Genomic DNA, 20,288 nt, shown 5'->3' on the forward strand with positions numbered 1-20,288 from the left:
CCTGTGTCCAAATACTAAGAATTATGGAGCAATGGTGTTGAACAACATCTGTATTTTAAGTAGTTGACCTAGATGAGGCCTTGGATAACCTCAGGATACAGGTGCATATTGAAATATTATGCCTTGAGCCAGGGAAGGAATGAGATCTACTGGGATGGAAATTCCATGAACAGTCTTGTTATCTGTAGGCCATGCCTGTAATCTTCAGCCATGACTTTATATGACAAATCCCAAAATCTGGTTCTGAAGTAGAAACTGGTAATAGTCTATCACATCCAGCACTGAATGCCTATGTTACATTTGGACTGGATATAATTTCTTCTTTATCTTAGTTCAACAAAGTTCTGTTCCCACCAATGCTAACCAGTACCAATGCTATAGCCTTCATGAACTCCACATATTCTTTATTTTTAGCATGGTTTTTCTTGTCTGGATATAGTATAAACTTTCATTTTCCTGCTACCATTTATTTTGACTTGAGTGATAGAAATTGTGATTTCATACAGAATTGTCTCTGTTTCTAAATTGCAATTTTAGGACAGGATGACTAGGCACGAATAGATGATTAGAAATGGAATAGACACATGATTTGATGTGTGAAAGAATGTAATTCAGGTAGTCTATGGCAATTGTACTGTACAATACTATGGTGTGATCAGATGTCCAGATGAGAGTTTAGAAAACAGTGTGCATGTGAAGGTGGCACTACCTGGGGCAATGATGCAGGTTATGACCCTGATTGCAAAGTCCAGGTTGCCAGGACATTCCACACACTACTCTAAATTCCAGTGACATATATATTAAACCAAATAAGCTAGAGCAGAATAACAGGTTGTGAATGAACATTTTATTGAGCATTTTGAGGGTAGAGAGAAGGGCTATGGTAGGCAAAAGCACCAAGGATACACTTGGGCATGTTTCTGATCTCAGCCTCTGTGGGTAAGATGAAGGTCAGATGACCTAGGAACAGTCAGCGTGGGACAAACTCTTCTCCACAGTGTTACCTTCATGAGTGACGTGGCAGCTGTAAATGCTATGAGTTTCCCATGCTTTTGCTGTCAGGGTCAGGTAGCTGCTAGCCATGTACTTGTTGTTGCTCTGTTTGGAAGGCTGGGTTGTCTCCATACCCTGAGTGACAGGGGTACCATCTGCCTTCCAGTCCACTATCACAACACCCGGGTAGAAATCAGTTATCGTACACACAAGTGTGGCCTTGTTGGTCTTGAGCTCTTCAGAGGAAGGTGGAAACAGGGTGACTGATGGTGTAGACTTGGGCTGGCCTGCAGGATGAAGTAAGAGAAGGTCAAAATCTTCATCTTTCAGTAGCAATCCTGGAGGCAGTGTGTAAAGTGTCCTTGAGTTTAGACAGAAGATGGTGTATGAATTTCTTCTATCTATTCCCTGTGTGCCTAGGAATTATAAACCTATGTGTGTTTGCAATGCTTCACCTGACTCACCCTTGCCATCGACCTCCAATACAGACACCTGACCCTCTCTTTCCTGCTCTTGAATCCTCTCTGCGTTTTAAGTATATCTGAAGTCTTCCTGCCCAACCCTGAGGATAGTTCTGGTGTAAAAACCCTACACTGAACCTAAACGTTAAACTGTTGAGTTTGTTTTCACCCAAATCTATGCCGTCTGGATACAAGCATAGCATACACTTGCTTGAACTTTTTCTCATTCTGCAGAATGAAATGAGATTCACATCTCTGGATGAGCTGCATAATTTTCATGCATCAGGACCATATCTATTAGAACTCAGTTTCTGTATCTTTAATCAGTCTTTTAGAGAGACCCCGGAGCCCAGCTTCCCAACTGATATTATCTTTTCTTTTGAATTTCTGTGGCCATAACTCCCTTATGTTTCTACTCCTTATTAAAATTCCCGAGTTCTAGGTTGGATGCTGATCTGATCATGTCTTTCCATGGAGGCTCTGGGATTCATTCTATATCCTAACTGTCCTAGGAACTTAATCCTGAGTCCCACTGTCCAGGTTATCTGGCCTCTGACATGTACTTTCCCAGCCTCTGTGCTGAATGTTCTGTGCTCTCCAAGTTCAACATCTGTGTCTCTCTCTATGACTCTGGTTTTCCTTCACCATGAGATAGCAATTCAATTTATTCCTCACAAAGTTCACCACAAAAATAGACATTAAAAGGTAATAGCATAATGGAGTACTTATTGAAGTGCTGCATTTCCTAACAGAATTATAGACAGACATTGATGGTTTAACTCTTTTAGCCCTCTGTCTTTGAGATTAGACATGAAAGGCTACAGGGAGCAGTCTGAAATGAGACAAAGCATCTAGAGAAGAAAGAAATTATTTACCTAGTGTGAAGTATAGGTATGAAGTAGAATACAGAAAGGGAAATTATACAACAAAAATCACCTCAAGTCTTGGAGACAACAATAACAAAGGAAGGAGTCACTCACCTAGGACAGTCAATTTGGTTCCTCCACCGAACACCCAGCACTGTGATATAGACTCATGCAAAAAACCTTGCATGCATTTTATTCTCAAGTTGCATCTGTGATGTATGCAGCTCCTGACAATTCTTGGAAGGTGGTGACATCACTGACAGATCCTTCTTCCCAGGATCCATATGTCCTCATCGGAAGTCTTTCCAGAAAATAATCCATGGATTTTTCCATACTTGGTATGGAAGAAGATCTTCACAGGATAAAAAAGGACAGAGAAGAGCCCCAAATGACAGCTTGAGGAGACAACCAGCTGTGTAAAGTCTATGCAAAGTGTTGAGACCACTAGCTCAATCTCTGCAGCTCATGCCTGGAAAAAATCATAGAGAAACATCTGAGGCACTTCAGGAGAGAGCAGTTGGAGAACACATACACAGTCATCAGTGTCTATCCACATTTCCTCTTCCTACAGAAGGTAGAATCATTGCCAATAATATTATAGTAAACACTGTAGAATCATGACATGTTTGCTGACTGTTTTATGAAGGAATAGAGGTGTTCAACAACTTCTTTGGATGTTTACTATAATACCTAGGTATTCTTTTTTTTTAAAAAAACCAACAACCCAGAAGTATAATTTTAGCTAACAAGATATAAATTCTGGAAACAGCTTTCTTAACATGATTTGGGAAGAAATTTTTGTTATAGTTATAGTTACAGTATAGTTATAATAAAATAGCTATAGTTAATTATAGTTAGAGTTGTGACTCATAATTCAGGTAAAATGTGCGTTGGTGTTGGATAGATATGGGAACATTACTATTTCTGTGTTTCTTAATATTTCTGTTCAAACTTGTCACGGAAATTTTGACTGAAAACTTGAAACAAGACTATGAGTTTCTGAAAAATAAAATAAAAAAATGGGTATGGATGAGTTTTGGCTGTCTCCAGAAGGAACATTGCTGTGAGGGTATCCAGGATTTTCACGTCCAATTATTAGGGACAGATCTGCAGGGCACAGATTCCAAAAGTTCTTCCTCGCTCAGAAACTGGGAATTTAGATGCCTAAGATAATGGTCTATGTTGTTAACTGCTATTCTCCTTCATTGTTGAAGAATACTTCTGATTTGGAAGACTATGCTGTATGGGACTATATGATCTACCAAGGAATTATGAATGTACTCAATGTCCATTTTACTTATGAGTTATAGAGGATGATGTCCCCAAACCCTGAACACTAATTACATACTGACCTGGATAGAGGAAGGACCACAGAAAGTTCAATGTCAATTTCAAAGACTGGTTGGCATCATTGTAAAATGCACACTGGTGTGCTGCACATGAGAGGACATGGGTCAGTAAAATGGGAGTCTATTACACCTAAGTTTACCCAAGCAAATGGCTTGAATTTAGCTCACAGGTCACACTCAATCACCCTTGATCCCACCTGACATGACCTTGAGTAGTCTTGTCTTTGACTGTGAAACTACTTCCTATGCACAATTATTTGATTTCCTTTCTGGTCTCAAGTTGGGTGTATTTCTCACTAGACATAGTTATTATGCTTGAGTGTTTACCCTATCACATGTCTCAGTATAGATGACCAGGAGCACCAATGTTCTGAAGCATATAATAACATTCTGTAAGTTTATTGCAAGAACATTGGGTTTCTCTGTGTAGCCCTGGCTGTCCTGGTACTCACTCTATAGACCAGACTGGCTTTGAACGCAGAAATCCACCTGCCTCTGCCTCCAAGTGCAGGGATTAAAGGCATTCAACACCCCTGCCCAGCAGGAACTTTCTATATAACATCAAGTTAGTTGTTTAACTCAGAAACACAATATCTTACTTGACAAGCATTCTTAATGGGTGTACCTGCATGACAATTCTCAGAGAACAGCACAGAACAGGGCAAAGGTCACTGTTGTGGCGGTTCCCCCAATGTTTCAGATGTGAACTAATTTCTCATTGAGAACCATGATTCTCCCTCCCCACACTGTAGATTCAAAGGTTGAAAATTAAATATATGAGAACAAATGGAACAAAACAGTACTTTTGATTAACTAATGATATTTTATTTAATATTCAGTGGGCAAGAGATAAGGGTTAAGATAGCTAGTATAGAGAAGAGACTCCACTCTGGGTCCTACAGCTGCAGGGTTCCCAGGCTAAGGAGAAACCTGGGTTCTTAGAGACATTCTGCAGGAGACAGACTCTTCTCCAGTGTCCCCTTCATGTATAACTTGGCAGGTAAAACTGTTGTGAGATCTCCACTGGTCCGATGTCAAATGTAGGAAGGTACTGGCCATGAACTTGTTGCCCTCTTTGGTGGGATTTGAAGTGTCCACACCCTGGGTGATAGGTGTACCATTTGCCTTCCAGGTCACTGTCACACCACTTGGGTAGAAATTGGAAATCAGGCACACCAGTGTGGCTTTGTTTTCCTAGAGCTCTGCAGGTGAAGGTGGAAACACTGTGAGTGTGGGAGTGGACTTGGGCTGACCTGTGTGAATAAAAGAAGGAGACTGATTTCAGGAGACAATATAAAAATATAAAATTCTTAGTGACTGCTCAATTTGGCCATGCTTTTTACCTGGCACCTTTTCATTTTTCTCACCTGCCCCATTGAGCCTGCTTGAGTACAGACAATCTTCTTACTAGTCTTTTTCAAAACACACTCCCAAGTTACATGTCTTTGACTCTTCCCTTCTGCCTCAACTCCACTATTAGCAGGTATGGCTGTGCTCTATACACCCTATTGTTTTTAATCTAACTTGGGTTTGCACCACATCTGATCACCTTCCCCATAGTAGTTATTTTTCTTTTGTTCCTGTGGTGATCAGAGCTCTCTGGTAAACAAGGAGAGATCCCATCTTGCTTTTCAGACTGTATTTTGATTGAGGAAGTCCCTTCTTTCCCCCAGCACCTGGGGACACTGAGTCTCCTGTCCCTATATCAATCCTCTCAGCCTTTCCAATTTATTGTGGGTTCCATCCAGAAAAGATCTGAGGCTACTCTGGGGCTGGTGCCTACTGTATTTTGATCTGATCACAATAGTCTTCACTATGTTCTAGAGGTTTTTTTCTCCTAATGGGGTAGAGCATAGCAGACACTTGCTCACTGAAACAGCATCCTTCTCTATCAGTCAGAATTCCAAAACCCCACATTTGTCCCTCATTCCTGACCTCCTGCATATAATAGGCCATTTGAGGAAAAAGAACCTGGCAATGGAAACACAAAACAGCAAAATCCAGGGTTATGGGGCTTTGTAGACAGAATCCCGATTATCTCTAGTGATAATCCTGAGATGAGCAGGATCTGATTACTAGTCAGTGCTGTCTCTGTGTTAATAGGACCTTAGCGGTCCAGTATAAAAACAGAAAACTCAACACTATTACAAGATTTTTCTGTCACTATGCTTCTTTGGATCCAGTTTAGAAAGCTAGTCTTTGGACTTACACCTCTAGATCTAACATTTAACAACCTATAAAGATATTGTGGGCTCCATGAAAATCCTAGTGCCCCCTTTTTTGAGCTGGCCCAGGGTCCTAAATTATTAATCTTCCTGAGAACAAGGATGGAACCCTTGACTCTGGCCAGACCCTAACTATTGCCCCTGAGATCACAGTATATCATTGAGAATCTAAGGCCAGCTGATTCTACTCTTCTGGTTCTTCCTTCAGGTTACTTCAAAATGGTCCACCTCCCCTAGCCACCGTGGAGAAATCTAAGGATTCAGTTCTTAAGTCTGAGAAGAGCAGGTGAGAAAAGGTTTCCAGAGAGAAAAATGACCCTTGCAAGATAACAAGGGCTGGACTTATTAGGAAGAAGCATTAAAGGCACTTACCCAGGACAGTGACCTTGGTTCCATCTCCAAAAATAAACCAAAGTGACTGAGACCCAACCCTAAACCTGTGGGGCAAGCACCTGGGCTTGTTCTCTCACAGCTGCAGTGAATCAAACTACTAGCTAGCTACAGTGGGTGGAGCTGTGACCTCATTTGAAGTGGGTGATAATCCTTTTAAGGCTTGTCTTCTTGTCAGGCAAGTATCCCATGGAGTTGATTCAATACAATGTACTCTCAGCCATTCTAATATCGAATAAAATTGACTTCCAACCCAAAGTTATCAAAAAAGACAAGGAGGGGCACTTCATACTCATCAAAGGTAAAAATCTACCAAGATGAACTCTCAATTGTGAATATCTATGCTCCAAATACAAGGGCATCCACATTCATTAAAGAAACTTTAGTAAAGCTCAAAGCACACATTGCACCTCACACAATAATAGTGGGAGACTTCAACAAATCACTTTCATCAATGGACAGATCATGGAAACAGAAACTAAACAGGGGCACAGGGAAACTAACAGAAGTTATGAAACAAATGGACTTAACAGATATTAGATATTGCAATCCTGAAAGTCCCCATACCCTTCCCCCACCCTGTTCCCCTACCCACCTAATCCCAACTCTTGGCCCTGGCATTTCCTTGTACTGGGGCATATAAAGTTTCCAAGACCAAGGGGCCTCTCTTTCCAATGATGGCAGACTAGGCATCTTCCGCTACATATGCAGCTAGAGACTCGAGCTCTGGGGGTACTATTTAGTTCATATTGTATTTCCACTTATAGTGTTGCAGACACCTTTAGCTCCTTGGATACTTTCCCTAGCTCCTCCATTGGGCACCCTGTGTTCCATCCAATTGATGACTCTCAGCATCCACTTCTGTGTTTGCCAGGCAGCAGCATAGCCTCACAAGAGACAGCTGTATCAGGGTCCTTTCAGGAAAATCTTGCTGGTGTATGCAATGGTGTCAGCGTTTGGAGGCTGATTAGGGATGGATCTCCGGGTGCAGTCCCTCGATAGTCCAAACTTTCATCTCAGCTCCAAACTTTGTCTCTGTAACTCCTTCCATGGGTGTTTTGTTCCCAATTCTAAGAAGGGGCAAAGTGTCCACACTTAGGTCTTGTTTCTTCTTGAGTTTCATGTGTTTTGCAAATAGTATCTTGTATCAGGGGTATTCTAAGTTTCTGGGCTAATATCCACTTATCAGTGAGTACATATCATGTGAGTTCTTTTGTGATCTGGTTACTTCACTCAGGATGATACCCTCCAGGTCCATCCATTTGCCTAGGAATTTCATAAATTCATTCTTTTTAATAGCTCCATTTAATAGTACTCCATTGTGTAAATGTACCACATTTTTTGTATCGATTCCTCTGTTGAGGAACATCTGGGTTCTTTCCAGGTTCTGGCTATTATAAATAAGTGTGCAGTGAACATAATGGCGCATATGTCTTTATTATCTGTTGGAACTCTTCTGGGTATATGCCCAGGAGAAGTATTGCTGGATCTTCTGGTAGTACTATGACAAATTTTCTGAGGAACTGCCATAATGTTTTCCAGAGTGGTTGTATAAGCTTGCAATCCCATCACCAATGGAGGAGTGTTCCTCTTTCTTCACATCCTTGCCAGCATCTGCTGTCACCTAGATTTTTGATCTTACCCATTCTGACTGGTGTGAGGTGAAATCTCTGGGTTGTTTTGATATGCATTTCCCTGATGATTAAGGATGTTGAACATTTTTTCAGGTGCTTCTCAGCCCTTCAGTATTCCTCAATTGAGAATTCTTTGTTTAGCTCTTATCCCATTTTTTAAATGGGGATATTTGAATTTCTGGAGTCCAGCTTCTTGAGTTCTTTGTATATATTGGATATTTGTCCCCTATCAGATTTAGGATTGGTAAAACTCCTTTCCCAATCTGTTGGTGGCCTTTTTGTCTTATTGACTGTATATTTTGCCTTACAGAAGATTTGCAATTTTATGATGTCCCTTTTGTCGATTCTTCATCTCATGATGTAAATTTTTTTTCAAGAAAATACTTTGGTTCTGGCTAGGTCTTATATCAACTTGACACAATTAGAAACAATGGAGAGAATGGAGCCTCAATTGTGAAAATGCTTACATTAGACAGGGCTCAAAGTAAGCATGAAGGGATTTTTCTTTATTAATAATTGATAGGGGAGGGCCCAGCCCTTCATGAGTATGGGCACCCTTGGGGCAGTGTTTCAGGTTCAATAAGAAAGCAGACTGAGCAAGCCTGTAAGCACAAATCCTTCATAGCCTGTGCTTCAGCTCCTGCTTTCATTTTGCTGCCCCCTTTGAGTTACTGTCCTGTCTTTCTTCATTGGTGAAAACATGTGTAATGAATTTTTTTCTTTACAACTTGCTTTTTCTAGTTGTTTCATTATAGCAATAGTACCCATGAGGACAACTTACAAAACAAATTCTAGAGCACATTCAGATGATTGTAAAGGCAAGGCTGGCTCGACATGCATAAATAAATAAATGTGATACATCATATATATTACCTCAAGGACAGAAGCCATGAAAGTATTGCTACTATGTCCTAGTTAGGGTTACTATCTTGACAAAGCACTACAGGGAAAATGGTTTATTCAACTTATGTTGTTATATTGCTCTTCATCATCACAGCAAGACAGGACAGGAAATCAGGCAGAACAAGAATCTGCAGGAGAGGTGATAAAGCAATGCTACATACTGGCTTGCTCAGCTTACTATCTTATAGAACCCAGTGCCACCATCCCAGGCACTACTCCACCTGCAATGGACTGAATCCTCCCACATCAATCACTAGTGAAAAAAATGGCCTAAAAACTTGCCTAAAGACTGATTTTCTTTCTTTCTTTTTTTATATTTCTACTTATTATATTTGTCATATCATTACACACTGGCTCTATTCCCAGACCTCTGCTCTTTCCTTCTCCTTTTCTGGGAATGAAATGCCATACTATACACACACTGTGAGAGTGCTCTACCACTGAGCCATACCTCTGGGACTAAATCTTTTTTTTTATGTGTTTTCTTCATTTAGATTTCAAATGCTATACCAAAAGTCCCCCATACCGTTCCCCCAACTACCCTAACCCCCCACTTCTTGGCCCTGGCATTTCCCTGTACTGGGGCATATAAAGTTTGCAAGACCAAGGGGCCTCTCTTCCCAATGATGGCTGACTAGGCCATCTTCTGCTACATATGCAGCTAGAGACACAAGCTCTGGGTGTACTGGTTAGTTATATTGCAGTTCCACCTATAGGGATGCAGATCCCTTTAGCTCCTTGCGTACTTTCTCTAGCTCCTCCATTGGGGGCCCATTGGAGTACCCAAGGAGCTTGGGGGATATGCAACCCTATACATGAGGAGCTAGAGAAAGTATCCAAGGAGCTAAAGAGATCTGCAACCCTGTAGGTGCAACAACATTTTGAACTAACCAGTACCCTTGAGCTCTTGACTCTAGCTAGATATGTATCAAAAGATGGCCTAGTCGGCCATCACTGGAAAGAGAGGCCCATTGGTCATGCAAACTTACCGGTTGGGACATCTTCTGGACATATGCCCAGGAGAGGTATTGCGGGATCCTTCCCTATTGTGGGAAGTACTATTTCCAAATTTCTGAGGAACTGCCAGACTGATTTCCAGAGTGGATGTACAAGCTTGCAATCCCACCAACAATGGAGGAGTGTTCCTCTTTCTCCACATCCTCGCCAGCATGTGCTGTCACTTGAATTTTTGATCTTAACCATTCTGACTGGTGTGAGATGGAATCTCAGGGTTGTTTTGATTTGCATTTCTCTGATGATTAAGGATGTTGAACATATTTTCAGGTTCTTCTCAGCCATTTGGTATTCCTCAGGTGAGAATTTTTTGTTTAGCTCTGAGCCCCATTTTTTAATGGGGTTATTTGATTTTCTGGAGTCCACCCTCTTGAGTTCTTTATATATATTGGATATTAGTCCCCTATCTGAGTTAAGATAGGTAAAGATCCTTTCCCAATCTGTTGGTGGCCTCTTTGTCTTATTGACAGTGTATTTTGCCTTGTAGAAGCTTTGCAGTTTCATGAGGTCCCATTTGTCAATCCTCGATGTTATAGCACAAGCCATTGCTGTTCTATTCAGGAATTTTTCCCCTGTGTCCATATTCGAGGCTTTTCCCCATTTTCTCCTCTATAAGTTTCAGTGTCTCTGGTTTTATGTGAAGTTCCTTGATCTACTTAGATTTGACCTTAGTACAAGGAGATAGGAATGGATCAATTCGCATTCTTCTACATGATAACAACCAGTTGTGCCAGCACCATTTGTTGAAAATGCTGTCTTTCTTCCAGTGGATGGTTTTAGCTCCCTTGTCAAAGATCAAGTGACCATAGGTGTGTGGGTTCATTTCTGGGTCTTCAAATCTATTCCATTGTTCTACTTGTCTGTCACTAAACAAGTACCATGCAGTTTTTATCACAATTGCTCTGTAGTAAAGCTTTAGGTCAGGCATGGTGATTCCACCAGAGGTTCTTTTATCCTTGAGAAGAGTTTTTGCTATCTTAGGTTTTTTGTTATTCCAGATGAATTTGGAGATGCTCTTTCTAATTCGTTAAAGAATTGAGTTGGAATTTTAATGGGGATTGCATTGAATCTGAAGATTGCTTTTGGCAAGATAGCCATTTTTACAATGTTGATCCTGCCAATCCATGAGCATGGGAGATCTTTCCATCTTCTGAGATCTTCTTTAATTTCTTTCTTCAGAGACTTGAAGTTTTTATCATACAGATTTTTCACTTCCTTAATTAGAGTCACGCCAAGATGTTTTATATTATTTGTGACTATTGAGAAGGGTGTTGTTTCCCTAATTTGTTTCTCAGCCTGTTTATTCTTTGTGTAGAGAAAGGCCATTGACTTGTTTCAGTTAATTTTATATCCAGCTACTTTACCGAAGCTGTTTATCAGGTTTAGGAGTTCTCTGGTGGAATTTTTAGGGTCACTTACATATACTATCTTATCATCTGCAAAAAGTGATATTTTGACCTTGTCTTTTCCAATTTGTATCCCCGTGATCTCCTTGTTTTGTTGTTGAATTGCTCTGGCTGGGACTTCAAGTACTATGTTGAATAGGTAGGGAGAAAGTTGTCAGCCTTGTCTAGTCCCTGATTTTAGTGGGATTGCTTCAAGCTTCTCATCATTTACTTTGATGCTGTCTACTGGTTTGATGTAGATTGCTTTTATATTATTTAGGTATGGGTTTTGAATTCCTGATCTTTCCAAGACTTTTTATCATGAATGGGTGTTGGATCTTTTCGAATGCATTTTCCACATCTAATGAGATGATCATGTGGTTTTTGTCTTTGAGTTTGTTTATATAATGGATTACGTTGATGGATTTCCGTATATTAAACCATCCCTGCATCCCTGGAATAAAACCTACTTGGTCAGGATGGATGATTGCTTTAATGTGTTCTTGGATTCGGTTAGCGAGAATTTTATTAAGTATTTTTGCATCTATATTCATAAGGGAAATTGGTCTGAAGTTCTCTATCTTTGTTCGATATTTCTGTGGTTTAGGTATCAGAGTATTTGTGGCTTCATAGAATGAGTTGGGTAGAGTTCCCTCTACTTCTATTTAGTGGAATAGTTTTTGCAGAACTGGAATTAGATCTTCTTTGAAGGTCTGGTAGAACTCTGCACTAAAACCATCTGGTCCTGGGTTTTTTTTTTTTGCCTGGGAGACTATTAATGACTGCTTCTATTTCTTTAGGGGATATGGGACTGTTTAGATCATTAACTTGATCCTGATTTAACTTTGGTACCTGGTATCTGTCTAGAAATTTGTCCATTTCGTCCAGGTTTTCCAGTTTTGTTGAGTATAGCCTTTTGTAGAAGGATCTGATGGTGTTTTGGATTTCTTCAGGATCTGTTGTTATGTCTCCCTTTTCATTTCTGATTTTGTTAATTAGGATGTTGTCCCTGTGCCCTCTAGTGAGTCTAGCTAAGGGTTTATCTATCTTGTTGATTTTCTCAAAGAACCAACTCCTCGTTTGGTTAATTCTTTGAATAGTTCTTCTTGTTTCCACTTGGTTGATTTCACCCCTGAGTTTGATTATTTTCTGCCATCTACTCCTCTTGGGTGAATATTCTTCCTTTTTTTCTAGAGCTTTTAGATGTGTTGTCAAGCTGCTAGTTTGTGCTCTCTGCAGTTTCTTTTTGGAGGCACTCAGAGCTTTGAGTTTCCCTCTTAGAAATGCTTTCATTGTGTCCGATAGGTTTGGGTATGTTGTGGCTTCATTTTCATTAAACTCTAAAAAGTCCTTAATTTCTTTCTTTATTCCTTCCTTGACCAAGGTATCATTGAGAAGAGTGTTGTTCAGTTTCCACGTGAATGTTGGCTTTCCATTATTTATGTTGTTATTGAAGATCAGCATTAGTCCATGGTGGTCTGATAGTATGCATGGGACAATTTCAATATTTTTGTATCTGTTGAGGCCTGTTTTGTGACCAATTATATGGTCAATTTTGGAGAAGGTCCCGTGAGGTGCTGCGAAGAAGGTATATCCTTTTGTTTTAGGATAAAATGTTCTGTAGATATCTGTTAAGTCCATTTGTTTCATAACTTCTGTTAGTTTCACTGTGTCCCTGTTTAGTTTCTGTTTACACGATCTGTCCATTGATGCAAGTGGTGTGTTGAAGTCTCCCACTATTATTGTGTGAGGTGCAATGTGTGCTTTGAGCTTTCCTTAAGTGTCTTTAATTAATGTGGCTGCCCTTGCATTTGGAGCATAAATATTCAGAATTGAGAGTTCCTCTTGGAGGATTTTACCTTTGATGTGTATGAAGTGTCCCTCCTTGTCTTTTTTTTTGATAACTTTGGGTTGGAAGTCGATTTTATTTGATATTAGAATGGTACTCCAGCTTGTTTCTTCAGACCATTTGCTTGGAAAATTGTTTTCCAGCCTTTCACTCTGAGGTAGTGTCTGTCTTTTTCCCTGAGATGGGTTTCCTGTAAGCAGCAGAATGTTGGGTCCTGTTTGTGTAGCCAGTCTGTTAGTCTATGTCTTTTTATTGGGGAATTGAGTCCATTGATATTAAGAGATATTAAGGAAAAGTAATTGGTACTTCCTGTTATTTTTGTTGTTAAAGTTGGCATTCTGTTCTTGTGGCTGTCTTCTTTTAGGTTTGTTGAGGGATTACCTTCTTGTTTTTTCTAGGGTGTGGTTCCCGTCCTTGTATTGGTTTTTTCCTGTTATTATCCTTTGAAGGGCTGGATTCGTGGAGAGATAATGTGTGAATTTGGTTTTGTCGTGGAATACTTTGGTTTCTCCATCTATATTAATTGAATGTTTGGCTGGGTATAGTAGCCTGGGCTGGAATTTGTGTTCTTTTAGTGTCTGTATAACATCTGTCCAGGCTCTTCTGGCTTTCATAGTCTCTGGTGAAAAGTCTGGTGTAATTCTGATAGGCTTGCCTTTATATGTTACTTGACCTTTCTCCCTTACTGCTTTTAATATTCTATCTTTATTTAGTGCATTTGTTGTTCTGATTATTATGTGTCGGGAGGAATTTCTTTTCTGGTCCAGTCTATTTGGAGTTCTGTAGGCTTCTTGTATGATCATGGGCATGACTTTCTTTAGGTTTGGGAAGTTTTCTTCTATAATTTTGTTGAACATATTTGCTGGCCGTTTAAGTTGAAAATATTCATTCTCATCAACTCCTATTATCTGCAGGTTTGGTCTTCTCATTGTGTCCTGGATTTCCTGGATGTTTTTGAGTTAGGATCTTTTTGGATTTTGTATTTTCTTTGATTGTTGTGCCGATGTTCTCTATGGAATCTTCTGCACCTGAGATTCTCTCTTCCATCTCTTGTATTCTGTTGCTGATGCTCACATCTATGGTTCCAGATTTCTTTCCTAGGGTTTCTGTCTCTAGCGTTGCCTCACTTTGGGTTTTCTTTATCGTGTCTACTTCCCTTTTTAGGTCTAGTATGGTTTTGTTCATTTCCATCACCTGTTTGGATGTGTTTTCCTGTTTTTCCTTCAGGACTTCTACCTGTTTGGTTGTGTTTTCCTGTTTTTCTTTAAGGACTTGAAACTCTTTAGCAGTGTTCTCCTGTTTTTTCTTAAGTGAATTATTAAAGTCCTTCTTGATGTCCTCTACCATCATCATGAGATATGCTTTTAAATCTGGGTCTAGCTTTTCAGTTGTGTTGGGGTGCCCAGGACTAGGTGGGGTGGGAGTGCTGCGTTCTGATGTTGGTGAGTGGTCTTGATTTCTGTTAGTAGGATTCTTACATTTTCCTTTTGCCATCTGGTAATCTCTGGCGCTAGTTGTTATAGTTGTCTCTGGTTAGAGCTTGTTCCTCAGGTGATTATGTTAGCCTCTATCAGCAGACCTGGGAGACTAGCTCTACCCTCAGTTTCAGTGTCAGAGTCCTCTCTGCAGACAAGCTCTCCTCTGGCAGGGAAGGTGCCCAGATATCTGGTGTTCGAACCTGCCTCCTGGCAGAAGTTGTGTTCCACTCAACAGAGGTCTTAAGATCCTATGGAGGGTCCTGTGAGGACCTTGGGGGTGTCCAGAAACTCAGCGCACAAGGAACCCCGGGGCTGCAGTGGACCGGAAGGGACTTGTGTCCCTGATCAGGCCGGGTTATCTGCTTCCTTAATTAATGCAGTCTCAGGTCCCGCGCGATTGGATTGGAGCAGGCGCTGTGTTCCACTCACCAGAGGTCTTAGGATCCCGTGGGGGATCCTGTGTGGGTCCTTGCGGGTGTCCAGAGACTCCCCGGGCCAGGAACCCCGATGCTGCAGTCTTCTTTCTGTTTTGATGACTCTAACATCTTTCTATTGGGCTTGTCCCATTCCCTGTTAGCAGTTTTCCTCAGCAGTTATCTCATGGCTCTGGCAGCCCTAACAACTTGGGATCTCCATGGAAATTTCAGCTTCACAGCTTCCTTTTCCAATGTTTGGTATTCACACAGGATTTTCTAGACTCCTCCAACGGGGTTGGGTCACTTCAGCTTTGACTTCTGTAGTATTCTGTAGTATTTTCTGATTGATTCCAGGCAATTGCTTCTGCTGTTCTTGGTGGTCATTCCACAGTACAGGAATCTCCAATGTGCTGGGGTCGTCTGCTGCAACTATACTTCACCAATAGTCTCTTATAGGATCTCTTCATGGTGTCAAGGCTCAGCTTCTTTGTACGACCCCTTCACTGTTTTTCTGTCAACTCCAATTGAGGTTGTGTTTCACCAGTGGCCTTTTCTGGCTTCTTGCACTGCCATGCTATAGATGCATATAGCCTCATTAATGCAGGGATTAGAACCTTTTATTCAATTCCAAGTTACAATGCTTGCCTTGGTAACCAGACATATAGAAGCAGAAGTAGCCATTAATTCCATTTTGGCACACAGCCCCATTTTGATAGGGGTGGGAATTACTGTAGTTCGAGTAAAAGTCAATGACACAGTCTTCTTAATAGCTCATTTATTGTCACGGTTACTTTGGCCAAGTGATGTTTCTTGTCTTGCAGATATATTCAGCACTATAGAGAGTTAGTGTTGCCATCATGGAGGAACATCATGAAAATATGCAAGTGACCCCTTGTTAGAGATGATGCTAAACACCTCACATGTGTAAAGAAGTCTGACAGAAATTGTCAGTAGTATTGGGTTTTAAAATTCTTGTTTTTAACCATTTATTTCATATGATTTGAACCCAAATGTAAAAAGAGGTCAGTCATCCATTAGTAGATAGAATGTGGAATCTTGCAGTGAACCTAGAGGAATGTATGACTTGGAAAACCCAGTAGCAGTGCTTCTAATGAAGACATGAAACACCAATAGTTCTTTTCACAATTGAGTTCACAGCTTGTGCTCTGGGGAGGTTTTTTCTTACTTCCTCCGTGTTTTACATCACTGTGATGAACACTACTACTAGAAGACTGACAGTAGTAGTCAGCCTCATCATCAGCCTGCACATTATTGATTGTCAGGAAGGCTGAGTTGGAAGAGCTGTCAATGGAGCCAGAGAACCTATCAGAAACTCCAGATGGTCGCTGATCATCTTTATAGATCATATTGGTGGGAGATCTTCCCATGTGTTGCTGGTACCAGTGCACATAGGAGCTTTCAATGTTACCAGTGCTGCGCTTGCAAGTCAGTTTGACTGTGCTTCCTAGAGACGTAGATACAGAGCTTGGCTGAGTAAGCACAAACTGGGCACATGACCCTAAGAGGAAAATAATAAAAATCAGTTAGAACAAGACCACTCCACCCACAGTGAAAAGTAGGAGCCAAACATCCCAAGCAACAAACAATTACAGTCCAATAATTTCTTAAATGCATTCACCTGTTAAGTGATGAAGAAAGGCAAGGAGCAGTGGAGCCCAAGTCATGGTGAAAACAACCAGGTTTTGCTTCCTAAGTATAAATGAACAATCTATAGCTGAGCAGCCCTTCTTATATATCTCTGGGATTCTAAGTGCATGCTGGCTCCATGCAAATATTCTCTTCCTGTGGATGTACAAACTACTCCTTTATTGCAGACTGTGTTTGCCTGAGAAATTGTTAGACTACATATGGGGAAAATGTGGTCTCCACCAAAGTGGCAGGCCATAAAAGTCTGAAAATGAATGGGAAATGAGTGGGGGAATATGGAGGTTCTTAACCATGACACACCAAATGCCACTATCTCTGGTATATGAACACTAGGTCCACCTCTGGCAACACTGAGACTATTCAGGAAATCATATCCCCTATAAGTACTGAAAACTTGATTGTCCCTTAAAATAATTTTGTAAATATCAAGAAAGCAATGGGTAACTCATTTTACTTTTACATAAAGTAAAATCAATAACTGGTTTGAGAGTCACACCCTCATTTTACTGTAGGAATCTAGAGGTTATAATATTGGTCATTTTAAGGTCATAATTTATTAGAGGATTGGAGTTAATAGTCTCAGCAGTTAAGAATGCTCGCTGTTCCTGCAGAGGATGTGAGTTGGTTCTTAGTATCCACTTCAGACTTCTCAGACCCTTCTGTAATTATATCTTGAGAGGATTAGATGTCTGTTTCTTTCACCCTAAGATACCCAGACTCCTTTACACACACACACACACACACACACACACACACACACACACACACTTTCATGCACCCTCACACACAAACACAGACACACATACTCAATCACAAATAATTCACACAACTTAAAAATAATTTTTGAGAGAATCAAGTATGAAGATTAGTTTCAGTATAACTTCACAAAATGTATCAGTGAGAGTCAACAAAGATTTGAGAGCAAAAGAAAACTCGTCCTCTGCCTGGCAAACATTAAACTGAAAGATTGCTCTATAATATGGTAAAAAAAATGTATCATGAATTCTTTTTCATTCCTCATTTGTGAATTGATTGTAATATTTATATCATTTGCATTTAAACCAATTTTGTCATTTTTGTTTTAGAGTCCTAAGATCCACATTTTATTACACTACACTACGTATATTAAATAAGAATGCATGGTTGCTTCTGATTAAATTTTTATTATATACAAACTTGAAAAGTAGTGTTACAGACTAACACTTAAATAAAGAGTAGATAATTGAGTTGTGTGAAATTAGAAAATTCTGTACATGTACACACAATTCTGAAAACAAGAAAATATAGTCAAATAAGAAATAGCATTTACATATGACATAGATGAAAAAATATCAATTTCAAATCTGATAATGAATAAACAAAGTATTATAATTAACATTCAGGATCTGGATTCTGGAGGTACCTATGTAATATTTTTTCCAGGCTGTCCTTTATACCCAAGGTACCATGGGGCAGACAATAAATCCCCCTTATTTTCTGAGAAGGAAAAGGGAAGAAATACTGATGGATTAAAATTCTGCATATTGAAAAACAAGTGTGCACACTGCCACACAGGCACTCACAGAGACATGCTTTCATGCACACATGTGTGCATACACACACACACACACACACACACACACAGGCATAATATTTTTGTACATTGTATAAAGTTTATCTTTGTGCTATTTAAATGCTGATTTCTTTGTCCTCATATATTATTTCAGTTCAGACATGGTGATGTAATATTTATACCAAGAGTCTCAAGTGTGTAAAGTCTTCTTTTCACTTATTCTCTGTCTTTCAATAAATGTCGATTTCTCAATGGCTGGGCACAAAAGAGAGTAATGTGGGAAGTCTACCAACAAGAATAAAGGGAGAGATGATGGAAGGATATTCAGCTCAGCCAGGAGGATGGAGGAGCTGGAGCTATAAAGAGAGGGCCTGGGGAGAGACCATGGATATACACCTGAAGCCTAAAAAGCCGGATCATTAATTATATGGAATTTCATGGGATGAGACAGGGAAGTAGCCACATTATAATAGAAAGTAAAGCTAGATCATTTAACTGTTTAGCTTTTGAGATGCAGTTTTAAATAAATCTTGCTTTCTCTGTGTGATTATTGGAGACTAACTTAACGTAAGAAATGCAGTTATAAGATTAATTTACTGCTACATTTATATTAAAAACAATTCATCTACACATACACACAGTACTCATATGTTCTGTATATACTTTCACTACCACCTATTTTGTACATAATTGTTCAGAAGAAATGATGAAAACATAGCTGGTGAAATCTTCACCTTGCATTCTCAGAGAAGTTCTTGTCTAAATGTTGAGAATATTTAGCATTTGGAGAAGAATATCAATAGAGAAGATGCCAATATTTGTATTCTGAGACTACATTATCAAAATTAAAAATATTTAATTTCTGAGTCCTTTTTCAATGCTCCATAGATACTGTCCATGAAAACATAGCATTCATTATAGGAAAATATAATTCTCCTGTCCAATACTCCTTTGGAATTAAGGAGGATTTATAAAGTCCAGTTGTGAGTTCACTACTCGTGTGGCCAATGGGACCAAGGAACACAAAGAATCACGTGTAACTTTAAAGTCGTCCATGACACTGATACTTGTGCAAGTGTGTGGAAGAAAGTAGTGATTTCCGAATGACTTGATCTTGCCAGGTGCTCTGTCATTTCAAGACCAGCCCAGCACTGCCATCTAATGGGCATAACTATCTGTCAAAAGCACCAGGGGATAAAGATTTAGTGCAGAATTCTATCAGACCTTCAAAGATGATCTGATACCAATTTTCCTCAAAACATTCCATAAAATAGAAACAGAATCAATACTACCTAACTCGTTCTATGAAGCCACAATTACTCTGATACCTAAACCACACTAGGACCCTACAAAAAAAGAAAACTTCAGACCAATCTTGTTTATGAATATCGATGCAAAAATACTCAATAAAATTCTTGCAAACTGAATCCTAGAACACATCAAAAACATTATTCACCATGATCAAGTAGGCTTCATCCCAGGGATGCAAGGTTGGTTTAATATACGAAAATCCATTAAAGTAATCTACTATATAAACACACTCAAAGAAGAAAAATTACATGATCATCTCCTTAGATGCAGAAAAAGCATTTCACAAAATACAACACCCCTTCATGTTAAAAGTATTGTAGAGATCAGTAATTCGAGGCCCATACCTAAACACAATAAAAGCAATTTACTCTAAACCAACAGCCAATTTCAAATTAATTGGAAAAATACTTGAAACAATTGCACTGAAGTCAGGGACAAGAAAAGGATGCCCACTCTCCCCATATCTATTCAATATAGTACTTGAAGTGTTAGCTAGAACAGGAAGACAACAAAAAGAGATGGTAAAGAAGATATAAAGGCATCACTATTTGCAGATGATATGATAGTATATGAAAGGGACCCAAGAATTCTACCAGAGAACTTCTCTAGCTGATAAACAACTTCAGCAAAGTGGCCAGATATAAAATAAACTCAAATAAATCAGTAGCCTTCCTTTATACAAAGAAAAAACAGGCCAAGAAAGAAATTAGGACAACAAATCCCTTCACAATAGTCACAAATAGTATAAAATATCTAGAGGTAACTCTAACCAATCAAGTGAAGGACCTGTATGA

General features: G+C 39.6%; 1 protein-coding gene across 1 annotated transcript; it reads right to left on the reverse strand.

The window, feature by feature from the left end:
* Nucleotides 1-832: 832 nt before the first annotated feature.
* LOC110288552 (immunoglobulin lambda-1 light chain-like) lies at nt 833-16,707 on the reverse strand. The gene is made up of 4 exons (XM_085832104.1): nt 16,603-16,707; nt 16,181-16,482; nt 2,435-2,474; nt 833-1,280 (listed from the first exon to the last, which is right to left on the reverse strand). Exons 1-4 carry the CDS (start codon nt 16,646-16,648, stop codon nt 961-963), a joined length of 708 nt encoding a protein of 235 aa, XP_085688230.1. The 5' UTR covers nt 16,649-16,707; the 3' UTR covers nt 833-960.
* Nucleotides 16,708-20,288: the final 3,581 nt, after the last annotated feature.

This window comes from Mus caroli, unplaced genomic scaffold (genome assembly GCF_978045245.1).
Source record: "Mus caroli unplaced genomic scaffold, Mus_caroli_1 scaffold_17, whole genome shotgun sequence".
NCBI lineage: Eukaryota > Metazoa > Chordata > Mammalia > Rodentia > Muridae > Mus > Mus caroli.